The sequence below is a fragment of the Cervus canadensis genome, chromosome 19 (genome assembly GCF_019320065.1).
Source record: "Cervus canadensis isolate Bull #8, Minnesota chromosome 19, ASM1932006v1, whole genome shotgun sequence".
NCBI lineage: Eukaryota > Metazoa > Chordata > Mammalia > Artiodactyla > Cervidae > Cervus > Cervus canadensis.
In genome coordinates, this window is record NC_057404.1 from 23,579,513 (window position 1) to 23,603,120 (window position 23,608).

Below are 23,608 nucleotides of genomic sequence, written 5' to 3' on the forward strand. Positions count from 1 at the left end.
TCTTGCCTGGAGAATTCCAGGAACAGAGGAGCTTGGTGGGCTATAATCCATGGGGTCACAAAGAGTCAGACACAATTAAATGACTTTCACTTTGACTTTAGGGTAGCAGTTGTGTTGTGAAACTTAGTATGTATCTTTGGCACGTTTTGTTTGTTAAGTTCTTGCTTCTGAAGGCTGTCATCTTGAAAATGACTAATGCAATTTGTATCACTGATGATGCTGCAAGAGAGGAGAATCTGAAAAGTTCAAATTCTGACATCTAAAATTAAGATGCACTAACTCAGGCAACAACAAACTGTGGAAAATTCTTAAAGAGATGGGAATACCAGACCACCTGACTTGCCTCCTGAGAAACCTGTATGCTGGTCAAGAAGCAACAGTTAGAACTGGACATGGAACAACAGACTGGTTCCAACTTGGGAAAGGAGTACGTTAAAACTGTAGATTGTCACCCTGCTTATTTAACTTATATGCAGAGTACATCATGAGAATTGCTGGGCTGGAAGAAGCACAAGCTGGAATCAAGATTGCTGGGAGAAATATCAATAACCTCAGATATGCAGATGACACCACTCTTATGGCAGAAAGCGAAGAAGAACTAAAGAGCCTCTTGATAAAAGTGAAAGAGGAGAGTGAAAAAGTTGGCTTAAAGCTCAACATTCAGAAAACTAAGATCATGGCATCTGGTCCCAACGCTTCATGGCAAATAGATGTGGAAACAATGGAAACAGTGAAAGGCTTTATTATTTTGGGCTCCAAAATCACTGCAGATGGTGACTGCAGCCATGAAATTAAAAGACACTTGCTCCTTGGAAGAAAAGCTATGATCAACCTAGACAGCATATTAAAAAGCAAAGACATTACTTTGCCAACAAAGGTCCATCTAGTCAAAGCTATGATTTCTCCAGTAATCATGTATGAATGTGAGAGTTGAATCATAAAGAAAGCTGAGCACAAAAGAATTGATGCTTTTGAACTGTAGTGTTGGAGAAGACTCTTGAGAGTCACTTGGACTGCAAGGAGATCAAAGCAGTCTATCCTAAAGGAGATCAGTCCTGAATATTCATTGGAAGGACTGATGTTGAAGCTGAAACTACAGTACTTTGACTACTTGATGCAAAGAACTGATTCATTAGAAAAGATCCTGACGCTGGGAAAGATTGAAGGCAGGATGAGACGGGGACAGCAGAGGATCAGATGGTTGGATGGCATCACTGACGTGAGGAACATGAGTTTGAGCAAGCTCTGGGAATTGGTGATGGACAGGGAGGGCTGGCATGCTTCAGTCCATGGGGTTGCAAAGAGTCGGATACGACTGAATGAAAGAACTCAACTGAATCCAGGCAAAACTGAAATTTGAGGATTCAGGAAGGGTTAATTGCAAGTAGGTTTGCTTATTAACATAATCACTTAGTTTTATTTATACCTTGGTTGGAAAGTTTTGTAGAGTGATTCCACACACTTCCTTCATCATTTAATATTCTTGGGATCCTGCGATCATAAGAATATCCATGTTCAAGGACAGAGCTTTTTAAATACTTAGCAAAATAGAAGCAAAATCTTTTTATGAAAGTTTAGATGTGCTTCCTTTGAAGGAAGCTCTCCTAGTTTGTGTCAAGTGTTTTCTTGTGCTTCAGAACTTCGAGTTACTTGGGTTGAAAATGTAATTATCAATTTTTGTCTATAAAAATAGCCATTTTATGTGATTCAGCCTAATAGATATAAATACAAATTTGATAATAACTCTGATGTTTAGGTAAGGTGGTATTTTAAATAGGTGTATTTCTCAGATAACCAGAGCTCCCTTCTAATGTTGTGACTTCTCTGTTAACCAGATGAGATGGAACTCTCGCTAAGCACAGTGCCTACCTCCCTCTCTTCCCAAGTAGAATATCCCTACTCTTTCATCAGGGGCCCCAGATTATTACTACAAATATTCTAATCATAATCTAGTTTGATGTTGTAAGATTTTCAAAAGCTTTGAAGTCTGAAGATGTGTATCTGAGAATGTGTTCTTGGTTTTTTAGAGTTTTTATCTTTTTGCCCCACTAGTAAACTTCTCTTACATCTGTGTGTTCTAAGTGTCTCTGTCCTGCTACAATATGGGCAGATTCAGGACAAAAGAGACAAAAAGATGCCAGAACTAGGAGAAGATTTGAACTGATCCCAAGTAATGTTGATGATACACTACAAGACAAAGAAGCAATTTGTTAATCATAGATTCAGAGTACAAAACAAACTTGAAATGGAAACTATATTAAAGAAAGAACTATAAGCAGAAATAGAGGTCTGACGTATGTGAACACTGATCAAGGGTCTTGAACTCAGAAAACAAAGGAAATAAGGTATCAGGTTAATAAGTTAGTATGTGCAGACTCTCATCAGTTCAACCCAATCAAGAAAAATAAGCTAAGGTAGCAGAAATGAAATGAGGGAATGAGGGACTCTTGCCTCTCTGTAGCAGTCTCAGGCGTCTGGTAGAGTTCAGGTGGCCAAAAACTTGCAAGGTGGGTCTTCCATTGGGGAGAGTCCCATTGGTTCTGATATAGTTAAACTCTTGCAAAGATAAAGACTCAGCTTTTCTAGAGGGTCATACAATGCTCAGTGCATTTAACTTACTGCTTATCACCTATTAGATTCTAGGGAGCTATTTAGCTAATATATAGTAAGTTATGCAATTAATTTTATCAAAATCAAATGTAAAATCTGAGTCACTAGGGCTCTAAGCAAGAATCCACAGAGATCTCGTTAATCAAGTCATAGCCATGAACCAGTGGTCCTTCTTCAGTAAGGGTGTTGCTTTCCCAGGAGACATTAGGTAATGTCTGGGGACATTTGAGGTTGTCACAATTCGGGGAGGACTTCTGACATTTCATAGGTAGAGGCCAGGGATTCTGCTAAATATTATACAGTGCACAGTAAAGTCCCTAAAAAAAATTATCTGACCCAAAATAGTATCAAGATTGAGAAACACTGGCTTAGGAAAACTGAGTATTAGAGAAGAACGTGGAATCTGCAAGCACCCTTTGAAGCCTGTATAACTTCATGGTTTTAGAGGTACTGCTACTGCTGCTAAGTCACTTCAGTCGTGTCCAACTCTGTGCGACCCCATCCCTGGGATTCTCCAGGCAAGAACACTGGAGTGGGTTGCCATTTCCTTCTCCAATGCATAAAAGTGAAATGTGAAAGTTCAGTCGCTCAGTCAGGTCTGACTCTTCGCGACCCCATGGACTGCAGCCCACCAGGCTCCTCCGTCCATGGGATTTTCCAGGCAAGAGTACTGGAGGGGGGGTGCCCTTGCCTTCTCCATTTAGAGGTACAGGGTGACATAAACTAAGTAACTCCAATCTGGTGGTTTCACCTTTGGAAGGACAGTAGGCAAACTGACCCAGCATAAAATCTTGCCTCACCGACTTTATCTGGGTTTGTAGAGAAGTGATTTCTTAGAAGATTTTCTAAACTAACTTATTTTGAGCTCTTAATAGTCAGTTACCTCAGAAGGGAGGAATAGCTGTTAGTAACTGAGAGACAGCAATATTTGGTCATAGCTGTTTACTCCCATCAACAAGCCATTTTAGGAGGCAGGGATGAGTCAGGACCAACATTGGAGGTAAGGAAATTTGACTGTTAATCAGACTGGGAGGTGGAGGATGTGTTCCCAACTGATTTACTTGTTGAGGTATGTCTGTCAGATCATCCTATGATTAAGTTCCCTAAAGTCACTTAATAATTAATCCTTCTTATAGAGTTTCAAGGAACCAAATGTCTCTGCCTTTTATCAGAAGCTTGACACTATTCCATGTTGCTCCCATATATGAACTGAATTACTTTGGCTAATATAGTCAGGGGTTTCTTAGACTACTATCTTACCATCAAATCTGACCAAGAATGATTTGAATTGTTCTTAGCCTTAGCTATTCCCCATAAGATTGAGGTCATATAGAAGAGGCTTTTGCATGGCTATATTAATAAATTTTGCACCCTAATTCCCTCCAGTTAGATGGATCCCTCTACTTTAATGCTGATCTTAAAGAAACCAGAACTATATCAAAGTAACCTGATTTTATAGTTCCTTCCTTAATAAATATTGGAATGAATGGGTGAATGAATAATGTAAAAGTCAAGTGAAATATTTGGCAATGATGGCACCCAAAGTTCAAAGAAAATGTTAAAAAATACTTATTATGAAAACTGTGAATCTTTTCAAGAGGAAAGCAAATTAATTTTAACACAGTAGCTTTTTTCCAGTTAGTACTTTTTTGACTGATGCAGTTCACCCCTGACATTTATCACTTCAGTTCAGTTCAGTCGTTCAGTCGTGTCCGACTCTTTGCGACCCCATGAATCGCAGCAAGCCAGGCCTCCCTGTCCATCACCAACTCCCGGAGTTTACTCAAACTCATGCCCATCGCGTTGGTGATGCCATGCAGCCATCTCATCCTCTGTTGTCCCCTTCTCCTCCTGCCCCCAATCCCTCCCAGCATCAGGGTCTTTTCCAATGAGTCAACTCTTCGCATGAGGTGGCCAAAGAACTAGAGTTTCAGCTTCAGCATCAGTCCTTCCAATGAACACCCAGGACTGATCTCCTTTAGGATGGATTGGTTGGATCTCCTTGACATTTGTAGTCCTATACAATTTCTAGAGCAGATATAGTTCATGCACTTCTTGGGCCTGATATAAGGAAAGCCATATGACCCAATTCACATTTGTTAAACTGAATTGAAAATAATTTATAGCAGAAATGGCAATGATGCACCACTAAAGTTCTATCAATTCAAAAGAGCAATAATGGAATAGAAGGGATTTTTTTTTCTAGTTCACCAAGGACTCATCCATTCTGCAACAAATAACTAGTTTGGCAATAGCTAAAGAAGAAACACACTCTACACTGATGTATGGTATATAGTAGCTTGATACTATGGTATTATATAGCAACTTGATACTGTAAAAATATAATACTTTAAAAGGGCAAATTATTTTAAAATTGCTGTATTAGTCATAGGTGATTTTAAAATGTCATTCATAGGTAGCTTTAGAAGCTGTAGATCAAATACTTTTTTATCTCAGAGAAAGTGTGCTGAGTGGGTAAAGGAGTTGAGGGGTTTGGGAGAGTTGTCTCTCAGGAGCCTACATATTAAATATTAACATGCCAAAAGCTACCAAGTCATAATCTCTCTTCCCTTTCTTTCTCTCCCTCTCTCTTTGCCTCCCTTCCTTCCCTTCCACTCTTTTTTCCTTCCCTCCTTCTCTTTTTCATCCGTTCCTCCCTCTCTCTTCACCCCTGTGTATGAATCTGGCCTCTCTGTCGCATTTTCCTTCCTTCCCTTTCCTCTTTCTTCCCTTCCCTGTCTGTGCCCTAGATGGCCAGTGATAAAGAAGGGCTTATTCTTATGACCTCACAAACAACAGGGGAGGTCTGGGAGGGGGTGGAGATCAATGCCAGGGGAGATTATATCCAGAAAGGGACAGGAAGGATCATTTCCAGCTTCTGTGAGTGAGAAACTGCCGCTAGGAACCATTGACGATACAGTCATTTCAACTACAGTTCATCTTAAGAGGAAGTTTATGATTTTCAGATGTTATCAAAGGGGACAGTTACCCCCTGCCCAAAAGATGACTAAACATGGCACTCGATTGTATTTTATAGTTTGATATATTCCTCAGTTGTCTAGAGGGAACAAAATCTGATGTCATAAATTGTTTACCTCAGTATAACTAGTGTAGAATCACATCTTATTTCTAAAGTGTTCAAAACTTTTCAGCACTGAATGGAAGCACTAAACTCTTTTGTCAAAAATGTGTATATACTCATACCATTTTATAATCTTTTGAAGTCCCTCCATGGGTCTGTCCATGCTCTTGAATTGTGAAGTACAATTGTTTCACACTTTTTTTTCCCCATTACTGTAGTCAATGTTTACATGATAGAGAGAATGCAGATATATTCCCATATTGCTTATAAACTGATATTAACTCCTATTATTATCCAAATGATCTTCATAGCAGTATGTAAGATGGTTCTCCTGAGGTACTTGGAGGAACTTTAGATGCTTCCTCCAACTCTATTTGATATTTGGTTTGAAAGATTTTCTTCTTGATTTTGGATCTAAAAATAAAAGTACCAGCAGCAACTTCCACTGATGTGATATCTGCTATATACCAGATAATTTCCAATGTGTTCAATATACATTATGTCATTCAATTCTCATAAGAATTTTATTGGGTAGGCTGATTCTATGGGTGTCATGAATTTCCTTACACATGATTAAAATGAGGCATAGACATTCTAAAGTGACATGGCCAAAATCATGGATAATATGTTCAAAGAGCTGGCGTAGGAATCTCAGACGGTCCAAGTCCTTGGTTCTTGCTCTTTACAAGATGTCCAGCGATAGAGTAAATACACATGTGACCTTCTCTTCTGTGTGAAGAATGCTGAGAAATAAAAGAAGATGAGAATGAACACTAAGTTGACTGATGGCTGCTGTGGCCAGATTTTTTTTCAGGTTTCTAAATGGAAAAATTGCCCTTAAATCCCACACAATAGCAGCCATCCATGGCACTGTATGAAACGTTGTAGAAATGAGTCTGTGTTTTGGCAGCAAAATGGAGATCCTAGGCTAATCTCAGGAGAAGGGTATGGAGAGAATTTATCTTGGGAGAAAGCTATATGAGAAGGGCCTCAGGAATCATATTGAAGAAGATAAAATCCATCTGTACACAGAGACGATGAGTGAATTTTCAAAATGTGCCCAAATGCTCATGAGATAAACAGTATTTTATTAAAGGCAAATTTATAAAAATATTGAAAACATACTTCTCAGACTGATTAAAGATTGGGGAGAAAAGTTTTTTTTCCCCTAAACCTACTTCCCTGACACACAAGTAGTTACTCTATAGGACTAATAGTAGACCTACCTCAGTTGAAATTAAATCCTGTCCAGTTTGCCAAGCTCTGTCTTATAAAATTCCTTAAGTGTAATATAGTATATAGGTCCCTCTATGAAATGATAGTATCCATTAAAAATATTTCAGAGTAGTAAAGATTATATTATTAATTAATATTTGTTATTTTTCTAAGCCATTTTATTAACTTTTGCTTTGATTACTTCTCACACATAGGGTTTATCTGTTGCATTTCAGTGCTCCCATTGCAGAAAACGGTGGTGCTTTTGCTCTAAGTCATAGGAGTGATGCATGTGGGTTAGTCAGGCTCCGTGGCAGACAGAAAGTTGGACACTGATGTTCCATGATGCTTCAGAGCATGGATTTGGGGGTCAGGCAAATGGTGAACCATATTTAGGATATGATACTTGGGCTTCCCTGGTGGCTCAGAGGGTAAAGAATCTGCCTATGATATGGGAGACCTGGGTTCAGTCCCTGGGTTGGGAAGATCCCCTGGAGAAGGGAACGGCTACCCTCTCCAGTATTCTGACCTAGAGAATTCCGTGTACTGTACAGTCTATGGGGTTGCAAAGAGTCAGACACGACTGAGTGACTTTCACTTTGACCTTCTTTCATGGTACTTAATATCACAGCACATTTAGGAGAGTTAGTGAATCTCAGCCTCAGTTCCTCCATCCTTTTTGTGGAGATTAGAAAACCTACCTCCGAAGCTTCTTGTGAAGATTAGGTAACTGGACAGAATTTTCACAGTGATGGCCTGCCCATAAAAAGTGTTCAATAGATGTCATTGGCCTTTTGCAAGCATAGAACCTGTAAGAGAAGTTCATATTACAGATTTATTATTTTTCCCCTTTTGTCTATATGTTACTTCTGTCCAAACACAGTACATAAAAATAGCAGAAAAAGTTTGCCTATGTTTCCTATAACATCATGAAACTAATTTTTCTTTTCATCTACATATCTTTCTCATATATGTATATTAAAATCTTTCATATTTTCATAAATTCTGCAGTGGTATATTCCCAATGTTAGCACTATGCCATGAGAGCAACTGTTTTGTGACAGTCTCCTTTTTTTTGTGTCAGAAGAACACAGAAGTTGTCTCCCACCAACAATGTAGGTTGCCATTCTTTGAAAATGATATATACACATGTAGAGTATGTAGTTTCATTTCACAGACTGGGTCATATTACATACATGTCTCTGTAACTTGTTTTCTATCTGAACATAATGTAGTAGGCATGCATCTAAGTAAATGATATAAATCTACAGCAATAAAAACGCCATATCCTAGGAATGTATCTATAGAATTATTTATCATAGTATTGTTTGCAGTAGCATGGCAGGACACCTGAAAAGTCCTGAATAGCTGTCAGTAGGAGTATGGTAAATAGACTGAATTACCTTCATCTTGTGAAACATTATATTGCTATTAAAATACTTATGTTTTAGATCTCTTTGTGTGGACATTAATTTTTTTGAATTAGAAAAGAATACAGGGATTATTTAATCCGGTGCCATCATTTTACAGAACAGGGCCTTGAGACCTGAAGCAACTCACTCAACTCTGGGCTTTGAGAAATCCAGGATGCCTGCTAAGTCTCAGTCCAGTGTTTGTCTCACAACCTCCCACTCTTGCCGCATCAGCTGCGGAGTTAAACATGGAGCAGGGGTCAGCTGTGGATGGATCTGAATATGAATTTGCAGCATGCATTAAAAAGGCTTGTAGTGTGACTACTGCAGTGAAAATTGAATAGTACAGTTACTGTCCTGGAGAGTTTGTTACATGAAAACTGCATTAGGTGGTTTTCGGTTACAGCACACGGTTAGTGTCACCCATTGTCACGCGTTTGTTCCCTGACTGATTTTCCTGCAGAAGGTCAGAGTCCTGTGTTACTCTGCTCGACACCACCGTGGCAGGATCCTGAATATTTAATTGCACTACTCCGATGGGCGGGGGTGGCGGGGGGGAACGCCTGGCAGCAAGTTCCAGGGGAGTCTGTGCAGTGTGATCCTCTTCTGACTGCTGTTTGGAAATGAATCCGTGGAGCACACTCAAGGACATTCAAGAGGCACAGCAGATTCGGAGGCATTCTTTTCCTTCAGCTAGTCAAAACTGAACTGAGAACTGAAGTCCTAAAGAAGACTTTTTTAGAAAATGTTATTTTATTGTGGTAAAAGTCACATAATATCATCCATCTCCTGAATTTTTCACTGTCCTAAACTGACATTCCACCCCCATTAAACACTAACTTCCTCCCCACTCTCCACCCCTCTGCCCCTGGCCCCTGCCATTTACCAATGTACTTTCTGAGTTTATGAATTTGACTCCTCTTGGTATCTTATATAAGTGGAATCAAACAGTTTTTGTCTGCACCTAATGTGTACTGGAATACATTTTTAAGGTTAACTTAATATATATTCTACAAACAGATTGTACCGTCTTTGTTCTTTTCTGTGTGCTATACAGCAGATTCTCATTAGTTATCTATTTTATACATAGAAGCATGTATGTGTAAATCCCAAGCTCCTAATTCATCCCACTTGCCGTGCCTCCCACACCATTTCCCCACTTGGTGTTCATGTTTGTTCTGTCTGTCTGTGTCTCTATTTCTGCTTTGCAAGTAGAATATTTAATTGTACTATTTTTTTTAAAATTTTGAGTATGATATAGTATTTTGCTTTATGTGAATGAATGCAGGAATATGTAATTTGGAAAGAATAGCATCGGTTGTGTTCTGTTGTTGTTACATTGCTTTTCCATAATGGTGTGCCAGTGTGTGCTGTCCTGTCCATTTCATCTGAAAGTTGCATGTCGTGGCAGCTCTAGTGGTTATCATGGCATGATGGAGGTAATTATTAGCTTCAGGACTAGAATACATGCTTTTTTTTTTTTTTTTTGGCATTTGGCCTATAATATTAGTGTAGTTATAAAATCATCAGTGGAAACTTTAGCAGGAATTTTGCAAAACAGAATCATAAACATATTAATGAATAAATATGTTTCAATGATTGTCTAATGCCATTACATATAATATTTCTAGCTGATTAAATGAGTGAGATGGAGAAGGAAATGGCAACCCACTCCAGTATTCTTGCCTGGAAAATCCCACGGACAGAGAAGCCTGGTGGGCTATAGTCCATGGGGTGGCTAAGAGTCGGACACGACTGAGCGACTTCACTCACTTGCTTACTCACTCAAATAAGTGAGAAATCCTTTTTTGTTGAACAAATCAAGAAAATTTCAGACTTACTATCACTTATTTCTCATAATTTCTAGACCACTTCTTTGTTTTCTTGTTTTTATTCTAAGTTCTTTGATTTTTTAAGTTTACATCTTTTTTAAAAAGAAATTTTTATGATAAATAGTGTAAGGCAATTCAATCTTGAGTGAAAAATAGGGCAAAGCCATTTATAACTGAGATGCCATGACAACAGCCTTGTAGGTCACCTCTGTGTCCTTTAGGAGTTCCATCTGTAGTCAGCTTTAACTGTCACTTCTACACGGATGACTTCCACATGTAACCTTCAACCCTGACCTTTCTTCTGACAGCTAAGCTCACATTTCTAAATGCCCAGTATGTAACTTAACATCATTTAAGAGTTAATTACTGACCTCTGCCTGGAAAGTAGTAGAAACTCAATAATTTCTTTTTTTTCCCCCTAAATCAGCTCATCATCTGTATGTATTGAGAGTTAAGACAAGGCCAATACATTTATTGTTCCTTTCAATTTTTTAAAAATTATACACTGCCCTTTAGCTTGTTACCTGAGATTCAAAATTATCTTTTCTTATATCTCACCTCACAGGAGAATGAAGCAGAAAGTCCTGTGCTTCTTCCTTATGAAACAAAAACAAATATCGACTGGATTCAGTTTACTCATAATTATATTCACCAAATTAAAGAAAAATACATGGTAATTGGAAAAGAAAGACTAATATTCAAAAAATATAATAGTCGGTGGGAGGGAAAAGAGCTAGCATTTTTTATCCTAATCCAAATCATCTTTGCGGCCTAGTTGTTTTTAATTACATTGGCCATTCTAATAAAGTGTTGTATATAGCCAGTGTCACAATGCCTTTGTGTGTCCGTTAGATTTAGGACAGCTTGTGGTTGATGACTTTTACTGAAGCCAAAATGAGCAACCTAATTGTGTTAACCCACCCTGTTGATTGTCTCTGGTATAAGAGAAAATGAAGCTTCCTTCACGCAAGTGTAATTTGTTTTGAAATGAAAAGCAGGGGATGGATTACCAAGACGACATCCAAGCCTCTCAACAATTGCAGGTGGCTTTAGGCTGCTGGTGGATTATTGAAACATTCATAGAATCATAATTTTATCATCTTCAAATTGTAATTGACTCTTCTTTGACTTCACTCCAGGGTAGAAGTTGGCTTAAGTTCTTTTGATTATCAAAATTCTGTTTTTGAGGACTCAGGAGATTCTAAGTTTGTAAGATTTCCTGCCTGAATCCGAGGATTCTATGACTATGTTGAAGGTGGGGGCCAAGAATCCTTTTAAACAGGCATTCCGGCTAGTTCTGAGGAAAATAGGCCGAAGACGTACTTTGAGAAAAACTATAGAGGAAGGTAAATAAAATTGAAGTCAATAAGTTCCAGGGAGCTCAATAAATAAATGCACTTATAAATGAACACTTTAAAATTGATACATGCTTGCAGGATATTGTTTTATATTCTCAACATATAAAAGATGTATTTATCTTTTATAATCTCTGTTCAGCCAGAGATTACACAGCTGCTTAATAGTAAAATGAAAAAAAAGAAAAAAAAGAAAAAAAATGAAAAAAAATAGTAAAATGAGTTTGAGTAAAAGTAAATAACTTGATGTTTAATTCCAGTGCTAAATTAGAACCCAGTTCCTTACTCTATGGGCTTCCCTGGTGGCTAGATGGTAAAGAATCTTCCTGCAATGCGGGAGACCCAGGTTCAACCCCTAGGTTGGGAAGATCCCCTGGAGGAGGAAATTGCTACCCACTCCAGTATTCTTGCCTAGAAAATCCCATGGACACAGAAGCCTGGAGGGCTATAGTCTATAGGTTCGCAATGAATGGGACGTGACTGAGCGACTAAAACTTTCCCTTTCCTTACTCTGTATGGCCCATTAGAAACTCTGGGGCAGGTGTGTGTGTGTGTGTGTGTGTGTCTGTGTCTGTGTATGGTGGTGGTGGTGCTGGAATCTATCATAAAGAAAAGAAGCTAATATAAATTTTTTCCAGCTTGTACTTTTCAGTCTAACTTGTGAAATAATGGGCCTTGGGACTCGTCACGTTGTCCTTTTTATAATCTGGGAGTAAATCTGTGGCTGAGAAAGTAGCAACTTTCATGCAGCTAGCACCTCAGTCTACCCGCCTTCCAAGTTCTACATGTTGACCCAGAAACCTGTTTCCGTGCCCACGTCCTCAGCCGTGTCTCTGCTGATGAGGACTCTTTAGTGTGCTTTTATTTTCTTTGAAGTAAGGCACATGCCTCTGACTCGAACTTTCAGGGCTCTCCAACAGCAAAACACATCTATTCCCAGCTCCCGTGACAATAATAATAATAATCAGGCTTTCAGACAGGGCTCTGGGTGGATGGAGCCCCAGTGAGGGAGTCCTCACTCAGCTCTGGCTGGCACATATTTACAGTGGACTGTTTCCCTAAAGTATGTCATAAACAATTTTATACTTACCTCTCAAGTCTCATGTATGAAAAATTATGGCTCTCCCTCTTAAAAACAAGACAAAAAATAGCTGGAAACTCAGCTGTCTGGGTTTTTAAGACAAACCGTAATTTGTCTTAAATGCATACTTTTATGGATTTATTTGCATGTAAATATTTGTAGTGTATCGCCTCCTTTATATTCCAGTGTGATGCAGAATTCTCATATCTGTTGGTAGTTTTGGTCTCATTGTATGGTGGTAAATTATGTATGTGTGTATGTGTGCTCAGTCATGTCCGACTTTTTGCTGCCCTATGGACTGTAACCCGCCAGGCTCTTCTGACCATTAAATTTTCCAGGGACGAATACTGGAGTGGGTTTCCATTCCCTTCTCCAGTGGATCTTCCCAACCCAGGGATTGAACCCACATCTCTTATGTTTCCTGCATTGGCAGGCAGGTTCTTTACCACTAGCACAACCTGGGAAGCCCAAATTATGGATAATTTAGTGTATTATTATATTATCTAGGTACTACCTAGAATACTAATTCTGTGGGTTTTTTATTGTTGTTGGTTTAGCCCTGGACACATGAAATGGGTATATTTCTGGCCAGCATGTTTGATTTGGTATGCTTTGTATTCTCAAAGCTGTTTCCAAAGTTGATGCAAAAGTTATAGTGTGTTGATATGCTCTGTATTCATTGAAGTAGGCAGATAACGATGTTTCTGGAATAATAATGGCCCCAGCATTGGCACAGTCCTCTCTAATGGACAACTAGCTAGTCTAATATTTTATCAAGACCCACTTTCAAAACCTGTGACTTTGCCGCAAGGCTCTGCTCTGCTTCTCTCTGCAGCCCCATGGTGAGCTATTTTTAAGCTGCACATGTTTAATTTGCAACTTGTGACAATTTGAAAAGCATAACAATGTCTATTCCCACTGAGAAACACCGACTGCACCAAGATGTATTGAGGGGAGCAGCATTTGGGGAAAAACTTCACTGGGGCATAAGTCTTCTTGGGAATCACTGGGTTCTCTCTTCCTTGAAGTAAAGCCAACATTTTTCCCTTAACCAATCAATCATGTTTATTTTTCAATTTTAAGGATCAGTGAGGGTCACCCAAGTGTATTTAAGACTTGCTTTACCTGAACATGGGCTTCTCAAGAAGAGCTGTTCAGAAAAATAAATAAAATTCCAACATGTAGCTAGGAGAGATGCATCTTGAAATGAGCCTGTACTTTCACATTTCCCTGTAACTTAAGACCAGTGGTTTGCTGTGGAGTCATCTGTCATCTTAAGATGTTTGGTTTCTACTACATGATATACCACTTGCCTTTCAATTAAATTTAACTATCTAAACCGCAAGAAGCTTTAGTACCCTCTGTACCACATGCTGTAAGTGTTAACTAGTTTGTTCATCTAGAAAGTCCTTGAGCCCTTGTGAGCTGTTTTTAAAGTTTGCTCACATTTCTCTGTAAATAACGGTAGCTTTTACTCAAGCACTTCTGAAACATTCAGGACATCTGTTGGTTTTGAATGTGCAACCTTGGTTATTGATATTGTGGGAGGTAATGGTTATATTAACCCAAATTAGCTGATAATTAAGAACACTTTTCTTTTTTCCTTTCTAATGCTCTGTGACGTTTTGTATTTATTTTATCTAATTATGTTTCGTGTGTTCCTGAGGATAGCATTAAGCAACAATATTTTTCTTACATACTCCCAACAGTAAATAGACATAGGCAGTGGATTCACCAACAAAACTGGTGATTTACAGTTGCCTTTCCTAGAGGAAAAATTGGTCAGATGGTGCTCTGTGCTTTAACATCAGAGATGAGACATAAAGGCTGATTTCAAGAAAGTTCCCTAACAGAGTGACTTGCAGAGTATATTAACTGACTGTTCAGAGGTTGCAGAAAGATACAGGTACTGAGAAGGTACCCATATGTGTAGGGTATTCACGTGGCTCCCTTTTGACCCTCTTCAAATCTTTGCTCAAATATCACATCAATGAGGATTCAATGATCACCCCATTTTACTTGCACCACCAGTCCCTCCCTCCATTTAGCATATTCAATTCTCCTTGCCCAATTCTACTGTCTCCCCCACACCATTATAATGTGTGTGTGTGTGTGTGTGTGAGTTAGTTGCTCAGTCGTGTCCAACTGTTTGTGACCCCATGGAGTGTAGTCTGCCAGGCTCTTCTGTCCATGGAATTCTGCCAGCAAGAATACTGGACTGGGTTGCCATTTCCTTCTCCAGGGGATCTTCCTGACCAAGGGATGGAACCCCAGTCTCCTGCATTGCAGGCAGATTCTTTACCATTTGAGCCCCATTATAATGTAAGCTCCATGAATCACTGGTTTTGTTTGGTTGTGTATATTCAGAACCTAAAATAGTAATGTATAATATATGTTAAAAAGGTATCTAAATGTTTAAATTTAATGTTTAGGTGAACTATTTAATTTGAGATAATTGTAAATTTGTAGCAATTAATTGTAAGAAATGATACAGAGAGATCCATGGCAAAGTAGTTTGTCCCCATGGTGACATCTTATAAAACTCTAGCAGATATCACAACTAGGATATTGACATTGACAATAATCAATGTCAGTTAACGTGATTTTCATCAGCATGTATCATTTGCACATTCACTTCCCTCTGACCCCTACCCTTTTCTTACTCTTTGGTATCCACTAATCTGTCATCCATTTTTATAATTTGTCATTTCGAGAATGTTGCATACATGTAATCATGCAATATGTAACCTTTTTAGATTGGCTTTTTTTTTTTTTTGGTCGGCATAATCTTCTTGAGATTCATCCAGGCTGTGGATACCAATAGTTCATTCCTTTTTTCTTGCTGGTATGGGTGTTCCACTGTTTGTTTATAGATTATTTCCAGTTTGGGGCTGGCAAAAATGCTATAAGCATTTATGTAAGGATTTTTGTCTAAACATATATTTTCATTGCTTTGGGGTAAATGCTCAGGAGTGCAGTTGCTGAGTGAAATGTCTGAAATATGTTTAGAATATTTTTTTAAAAAAGCTACCACACAGTTTTTCAGAGTGGCTGTGCCATTCTGCATTCCCACCAGCTGTGTGTGAATGGTCCAGTATCTACGAATCCTGACCAGCCTTTGGTCTTGACAGTAGTTTTTCACTGTAGCCGTTACACATCGGATTTGTAATAATGCCTCACCGTAGTTTTGTTTTGCATTTCGATAATGACTAATGGTATCAAGCATCACTTCCTGTGCTCTGTTGCCATTCATATATCTTTTTTTGATGATATGTCTTCATGTCTTTTGTTCATGTTCTAACTGGGTTGTATGCTTCTTACTGTTGAATTTTGTACATTCTTTATATATTTTGTCCAAATAGTAGTCAGATATCTTGTCAGAAATGTGGTTTGCAAATATCTTCTCCCACTCTGGAGCTTGTGTTTTCATCCTCTTAATGAAATCTGAAATGACCGAGAGTTTCTAAATTTAATGATATCTAGCTTAGAAATTTCTCTTTTATAGATAATGATTTTAGTGTCAAGCCTAAAAAAGATCTTTGCCTAGTCCCAAATTGTAGATATTTTCTACTTTTCCTTAAACTTTTATAGTTTTACATTTAATTCTGTGATCCATTGTGAGCTAATATTTGTATAAGATGTGAGATCTTGGTGAAGCTTTCGCCTGTAGATGTCCAGTTGCCCCAGCACCACCTGTTGGCAAGCTCTCTATCCTACATTGATTTTCTCTTGGCATCTTCGTCAAAAATCAGTTGTGGATAATTGTGTAGATTTATTTCTAGGTTTTCTGTTCTGTCCCATAGGACTATGTGCCCATTTCTCTGCCTATACTATAGTCTTGGTTAGTGAAACTGCATAACTTTTGAAATCAGGTAGAATTATCTCAAGACTTAATCTTCTTTTAAAAATTGTTTCAGCTATTCTAAGTTCCTTTTTCTTTCCATATAATCCATATGATCTTTTTTGTATTAAAAATAATCTTGTTCATATTTTATTGGAAATGTGTTGAACCTGTGTATCAGTTTGGGAAGAATTGGCATCTTTACTATGTTGAATGCTATAATGCATGAACACGTGTCTCTCTGTTTATTTAAATATTTTATTTCCTTCAGCAGAGGTTTTACAATTTTGGGCATACACATTTGCTACATGTTTTGTTAGATTTAAACCTCAGCATTCATTTTTTGAGCCATTGTTAAGGGTACCATGTCTTCATTTTCAGCATCCATGTTTGTTGCTAGTATAAATGACTTCTCAGTAGTACAGCTAATTTTTAGCTAGCATCCTGTGACCTTGCTAAACTCACTATTCATTCTAGGAGTTGTTTTTTTTTTTTTAAGATTTTTTTCCTGTATTTTCTATGTAGACAATCATGCCATTCTCCAATAGGATAATTTTATTTCATTCAGTCCCTCATCATTAAGTATAATGTGACTAGTAGGTTTTTATAGACATATGTGCTTTATTAAGTTATAAAAGTTGCCCTCTATTCCTATTTCATTGAGTTTTTTTTTATTATGAATGCATGTTAAATTTGTTACATATTATTTCTAAATCAATAGATATGACTATGACTTTTTTTTCCTTTTGTCTTTTAATTCAGTAAATTATTTTGATTATTTTTTCCTTGTTAATTCTGTCTTTCACTTTCATAGCCTAGACTGAACCCTACTTGGTTGTGGCAGATAATTCTTTTTATATATTGCTGAATTATTTTCTTAATGTTTATTAAGGATTTTTGAGTCTATATTAATGAGAGATATTTGTCTCTAGTTTCCTTTTTTGGTATTGTCTTTATTAGGCTAATACTGAGTTCATAAAATGAATTAGCAACTGTTACCTCCTTTCTATTTTCTTGAAGATATTTTGGAGACTTTATGTTAATTATTCTTCAAATTTTTGGTAGAATTCTCCAAGGAAACAATGTGGTCTGAAGATTTCTTTTTGGGGGACTTTTTAAATTGTAAATTCAATTTACTTAACAATTTAGGGCTGTTCAAACTATTTCCTGTTGGGTAGCTTTATTTTTAGACTATTTCACCTACATTTGCAAATTTATGTTTATAGAGTTATATGTAGTATTTTCCTATTATCCTTTGATATCTGAAGGCTTTGTAGTGAAATTCTTCTTTTAAATAGTTATGTTTAAGTGAATGAGTTAATTGAAAAATATATCTCAAATTTTGTATACATACTACTCACTTTCTATTTTGTTAAACTGGTTTGAACAGTCTCCACAGCATTCATTCATATGTGATATTTCCTTATTTACTCTTTGTTAATTTGTTGTTTATGATCTGAGGTGTAAACTCTGTATGCAGAAGCTTTGCCTTTCTTCATTCCTGCTGTGTCTCCAGCACCTAGAAGTCTAAAACCATGTACAGATCATAACAAGTACTCAATACATAACTTCTGTGTAAATGAATGAAAGCGCTGTGCTTAATGCCATCTACATATCATTTAAAAAATATACTTATTTGATTTATTTATTTGACTGTTCCAGGTCTTAGTTGCAGTACTTGGAATCTTGGATCTTCATTGCAGCATGCAGGATCTTTAGTTGTGGGATATGAACTCCTAGTTACAGCACATGGGATCTTGTTCCCTGACCAGGGATGGAACCTAGGCCCCCTATGTTAGGGCATGGAGTCTTAGCCACTGGGCCACCAGGGAAGTCCCTACCATATCTAACTTTCCAACAAATGAACAAAGTGTCCTATTACCCATTTTATAGATAAAAAAGTGGGGCTTTAAAATAATTAGCCCCAGCCATAGAACTACAATTGTATATTTCTTCTGCTTCTTTCAAACTTTGGGATACTAACACTCATGGCAAATGCCTGGGAGAAAGAACTTTAAATAAAGTATATTGATAACTTTTGTGTATAAACCTATCCTTTTTTAAACAATCTCAGATACTTTCAACTAAAGTTCTGAAAATTCTTGGAAAGCATGCTTCATTATCTCATTCAGATGATTCTATCACTGAGTCTCTGGTGGGACTGTGGGAGAGCTATAGAAGAGAGTGAGTTACTACTAAATCTGGTTATGTCTATGGTTCCAGGACTACTTTCTTTATTGTAGAAGGATATCATTTCATGTGTAGTATTGTTGTGAAGTATTAGTTCCAAGTAGAATTATGACAATTATCGGAAAAAAATGGCCTGTGTAATATAGAGGATGCACGTTCACAGATACTAAATACCAAGGAGATTATATATACATATATATATATATATACATGTACATATATATATATATATACATGTACATATATATATACACACACACATACATACACATGACAAGCAAAAACAAATAAATAAGCAAACACCATGAGAATGTAAATTAGAGTGCAGAACAAATCCTAGAAACTGCTCAGGGCAATCGGGAATGAGAAGCAACAACAAAATATCCCCTAAACTGCACATTCAAAGAAAATAAGCCTGTAGTTTTCTAGCTTTCATAGCAACTTCCTACCTTTGTAACACCGTCTTTAAGAAAAAAGTACTTTGTGAGAATTGTGAGCTGTCACAACTGTTCTCACTATTAAGTACAATTGGTAAGGAGCTAGCAAGTTGCATTTTGCCTTTACAAATGTGAGGAAACTGAGGCAGTCTTTCTTTTAGGATAATGCAGTAAATTAGTGTTGGAGCTCTGCTGCATGAATGCAAGCATAAGGGCTTAGGAGTTTTGATTTCCAGTCTATTGTATTTTAAAATAAACAGTGATTTCCCCCCCCCCCCCTAATTTTCAAATCCCTGAGCCTGGACAGTGCAGAAAACACAGCCAAATTTAGGTAACAGCTTATTTTTCAACCCTGTGCCCATGAAGTAGAATATGTTTATCAGTGACAAAGGGACTTTGTCTCTGTTTGGTGGTAAATCTTCAACTCTGCTTGTTTAGCATCAGGGTCAGCTTCTCAAATGAGCCTTTTCACCATTTAGGCTTTCTGAATCTGGTTAACACTGTATCAGGGAATTGTCTGGTGTCTGACCTTGAACAGCATGCTTTCCTAGTTGCCTTTCTGCAGGGAGTGGGGATCATTTTGCACAGTCTTGGACTTGAGATCCCTCTCCAGCAGGCTCAGTTGCATTAGCAAGCTCCCTCTACTGATATCCCAAGGGTTTCAGCCCCAGTGACCTGTCATCTGTCCCCTCACCTGCTTACATGCTGATTCATTGATGAGCTGGCATCACAGGCCCCGCCTCCCTCTGAATGGTCTGTGAGGTTGCGATTGCTGCTGGCGAGGGGACGCTGAGCTGAGCCACAGTGGCTTACTACAAGTGGGAAGCAGCAGCCTATCTGTTGCCACAGAGAACTTGGTGACCAAACCAAGAAGCAGCCCTTTCTCACCAGCCTGTTACTGTGCTGGCTGGATCCGGCTTCTCTAGCTTTTTAAAGGAATTTCTGATTCAGGCACTAACAGCTAATTTCACAGGAGTTGTAAGGCAGCCTGTGACATAAACTGAGACAGAAGTTTTCCCTCAGAGACTGTCTTTTTTTTTTTTATTGGCAAAGACTTCTGGCTCTTCTCAGAGGAATACCTTGTTGCTTAAGATGAGTGGCTGTAGAAAACGATGTAAACGTGAAATATTGAAATTTGCCCAGTACCTTCTCAGACTATTAACAGGTTCTCTTCATACAGGTAATGACTTTTTTTTTTTTTAAATAGAGGCTGATAGAGCATGGTACCGAAGTTGAAATGAAAGAGGAAAGGCTCACTATTTCTGTGTTGTGTTTATTTTTAATGTTGTCAATAAAATACAATCGTAAGTGTTTGCTGGGATTCACGTTTCTAAAAATGTGTGCAGTGCAGCTTTAATTTGGGGATAGAACTGGAATCTGTGGATATATCTTTTATGTCTTTTTGGCAGTGTCGCTGTTAAATGTGCTTCAATCTAAGAAAGCAGTGTCTGCAGAATAGGAAGATTTTTTTTTTTTTTAAAGCATGATTGTGTGAGGGGTTTTTCCCTCTCTCCTGCTTGCTGCAGTTTGCTGAAAAATCACAAAACTGGTCTCCCTGCAGGTATTTGGAAATTCTCTAGAACTCTTTGATCATTATAATCTATAGATCATTTCTAGCACTTGATTGTAGAGCTTAGCAGTGAAAGAGTTAAGGACATTTCTTTTGGATTTCTGGATTCCTTGCAACATGTGAAAACAGCTGAAGAGTATAATGTCCATGAGAGCTTTGATATTTGTTTCATTGCAGTGGATTTTAATGTTTAACAACTTGCACGATTGAAATAGAAACTCTATTTAAATCTAAGTGTTGATAGAAAATATTTTTAAGATGTTCCAAAATGATTAGCCTAAACCAGCAGTTTTGCTGCCCATGAAATTCCTAGGCAATACTGTCATTAAGATAGTGACAGGTGGGACCAAAACTACTTTGCCTTTGATAATAGGTATTTTTAATGGACCGTTAAACTTATGCGGAGCAAAGCTGAGTTGATATAATACCACTCTTTGATTCTGGCCTGGACCGTCAAACTTATGCGGAGCAAAGCTGAGTTGATATAATACCACTCTTTGATTCTGGCCATGAAGAACTATTGTTAGCTTTATTTTTTCAACTTACATTTATCTTCTTAAATCTAAATGATGAGAAAGAGGAGTTAGTAAAAATACCTATACACCATGGTGCAAGGTTGAAAGATGAACTTGAGCATTTTCTTTAGAAAGTACTCCTATGGTGAATAGCAGAACTGCATATATAATTATGTTGACAATCTGATCAGGAAAAACAGTTTTAAGGGGGTAACTGTGAAAATCAAATGATTTCTGAGAGCATTATTAAATATTCATAAATATTTTTAACAGATTGTTATCAGATGCTGAGCTTTAAGCAGTGAAAATTGTGTTGGCTTTTGACACTTTTAAGAGTAATCACTGAGAGTCTGTACCTGCCTTTGGTGAACTGGGAGCTCTGTTGTATTTTTTACCCAGTTTTTACACTTCTATTCTTAGTCGCAATATGACTTTGCTGTATCATGTCTATTGTGATCAATGGTATCAATGTATTTGCTGTGAACATTCAGTTACGGGTGATGTGCCATTTATGAGACCGTGTCTTATTGAACAGTGCTCAATAGGAGGTCTTTCATCTTGCTATAAAATTAGAGAAATATTTTATAAAAGCAAGCTTTCCATAGTATGTACTTTGATAAGGTGATTTTAAGGTTCTACCTGTTTCTTAACTGGATTTGTGTTCAGTGCTCTGCCTTTTCTTGCTCAGTCTGTTTGAGTAGTTTTATGAAACTCTGATTTCAAAGAATTTTATGAAGATGGTAGATGGTTGTGACATCATAAACCGTAAGCATTGAATCCAAAATCTAGTGGTTGGCTAATGACTGCGTGGTAATTTATAATATGAAATTTATGGAAAGCTAGTATAGCAGAAATATTTTAAGCCTATTTAATGCATATTTAGAAATCAATATAGGTAGAATTTCTTCTCTTCTTTCTGAACCACAGGAGAAAAACATAAGAACTTTGAGAAATAGATTATTATAAAGTAGTAAGTTAGATTTATGACCTGGGGAATGTGATTACATCAACTTGTTTCTTGTAAAAATTCTTTTCAGCACAGTGTCTAATACTAAACGTTGTAAAAATCTAGCTAGAATCTTTACAACTGCTCAAGATGAAACTTGGAAAAGCCAGTTTATGCATTTACTAGATGCTGTGATAATATACACTGTTCATATTGCAGAATCTAATGTAAAATTCATTAGAGCACTTCCAAGTCCCTTAGCTAGTAATTAATGAAGAAGTAGGAAGCAGAGTTGAATTAGTTTAAGAATTTTGCTTTAAGGTTGGATATGCAAGCAGTTGTTAATTGTATCCTGAACAATCAGCATATGTCTTTGTAGTTATCAAAAATTTAAAAAGATATGAATATGCCTTGGATGATTTTTCTTTTTTTTTTTTCATTTTACAACAAGTCCTTTATCTTCACTTCTTAAATTGAAGATGTGATCTAATGAAATAGTGATTTTGGTTTGCATTTGGAAACAGGTTACTTCTATAATACATAACCTGTATTGCTGGCAGTTGCCTTTCATTTGATATCAAAATGCCCATGCCTTTATACAAACAGAAAATTTGAAGAGCAAGGAAATTTTCACGGACACAAACTCTCCTTTGATGTGTCTTATTAGTGTTATCACAAGTTAGAGGAAAGCAGTTTCCTTTTCTGGGAGATTTTCATACAACTTTGGCAGTGCCTGGGATGGCTTACAAATAAATAATTCAAAATCAGTGAATCATTTTAAAAAATATTCTTTGTTAAAGAGTGCAATTCAGTAATAAAGGTTTGTCCAGATAAGATGCTTTCACTTTACCAGAAACTTTTTACATATTTTTGTCATGGCGAATCATTTGCCAAAGAATGGATTTTATAAACACATGTATTGGCCTTACTTATTATGAAAAATATAAGAATTTTAAATGATTCTTTTGTATATAATAAACCCCAGAAATCCATATGAAAATATTAAAAGTTAGTGGCTACCATGTTCAGTATAGTAAGATGTGATACAGGATCAGTTATCCTAATTTGTTTTCAATTTAAGACCTCCATCTTCTTGTACAGTATTATATTCTAATCTAGAAGAGTCTCACAATAACCAATATGTTTCTGTGCATCTAAAGAAGTGGAGATGATTTATGAAGATTTTAGTCTATTAGTATGAGACTTAACTCTATTGATGGGCAATTTGTATACTATAGGAATCCAAAAAACACCCTGTCATATAAGTGCTGAACCATTTAAAAGGGTAAATAATGTTACAGATACTGAATTTTAAATTGTTTCTTCTATATATGTGAAATTTAATATTGGAATGTTTTATGGTTCTTTTGGGGAGGTTGTTTGGGCACATCAGTACTCTACACGTAGTTTTCTTGAAAACTCAAGACCTGAACACATTTTTCTATTAGCAGAAATTCCCAAAACATACGTGTGAGGTGGCTCTTGCCTGGAGTTCTGTTTCAGGCTTCAAGATGACAGGCTA

General features: G+C 37.2%; 1 protein-coding gene across 3 annotated transcripts in view; it reads left to right on the forward strand.

The window, feature by feature from the left end:
- The window catches only part of KCNIP4 (potassium voltage-gated channel interacting protein 4), a 1,241,727-nt gene that overhangs the window by 263,203 nt on the left and 954,916 nt on the right, over positions 1-23,608 (forward strand). Inside the window, exon 1 of one of the 3 annotated variants that reach the window (XM_043438749.1) lies at positions 19,851-20,235. The exons of the other annotated variants lie outside the window; for them this stretch is intronic. Within the exon in view, the coding sequence (XP_043294684.1) occupies positions 20,148-20,235 (88 nt within the window). The 5' untranslated portion in view covers positions 19,851-20,147. Of the gene's footprint in view, positions 1-19,850; positions 20,236-23,608 lie in introns of those variants that run through there. 3 annotated transcript variants of the gene reach the window in all.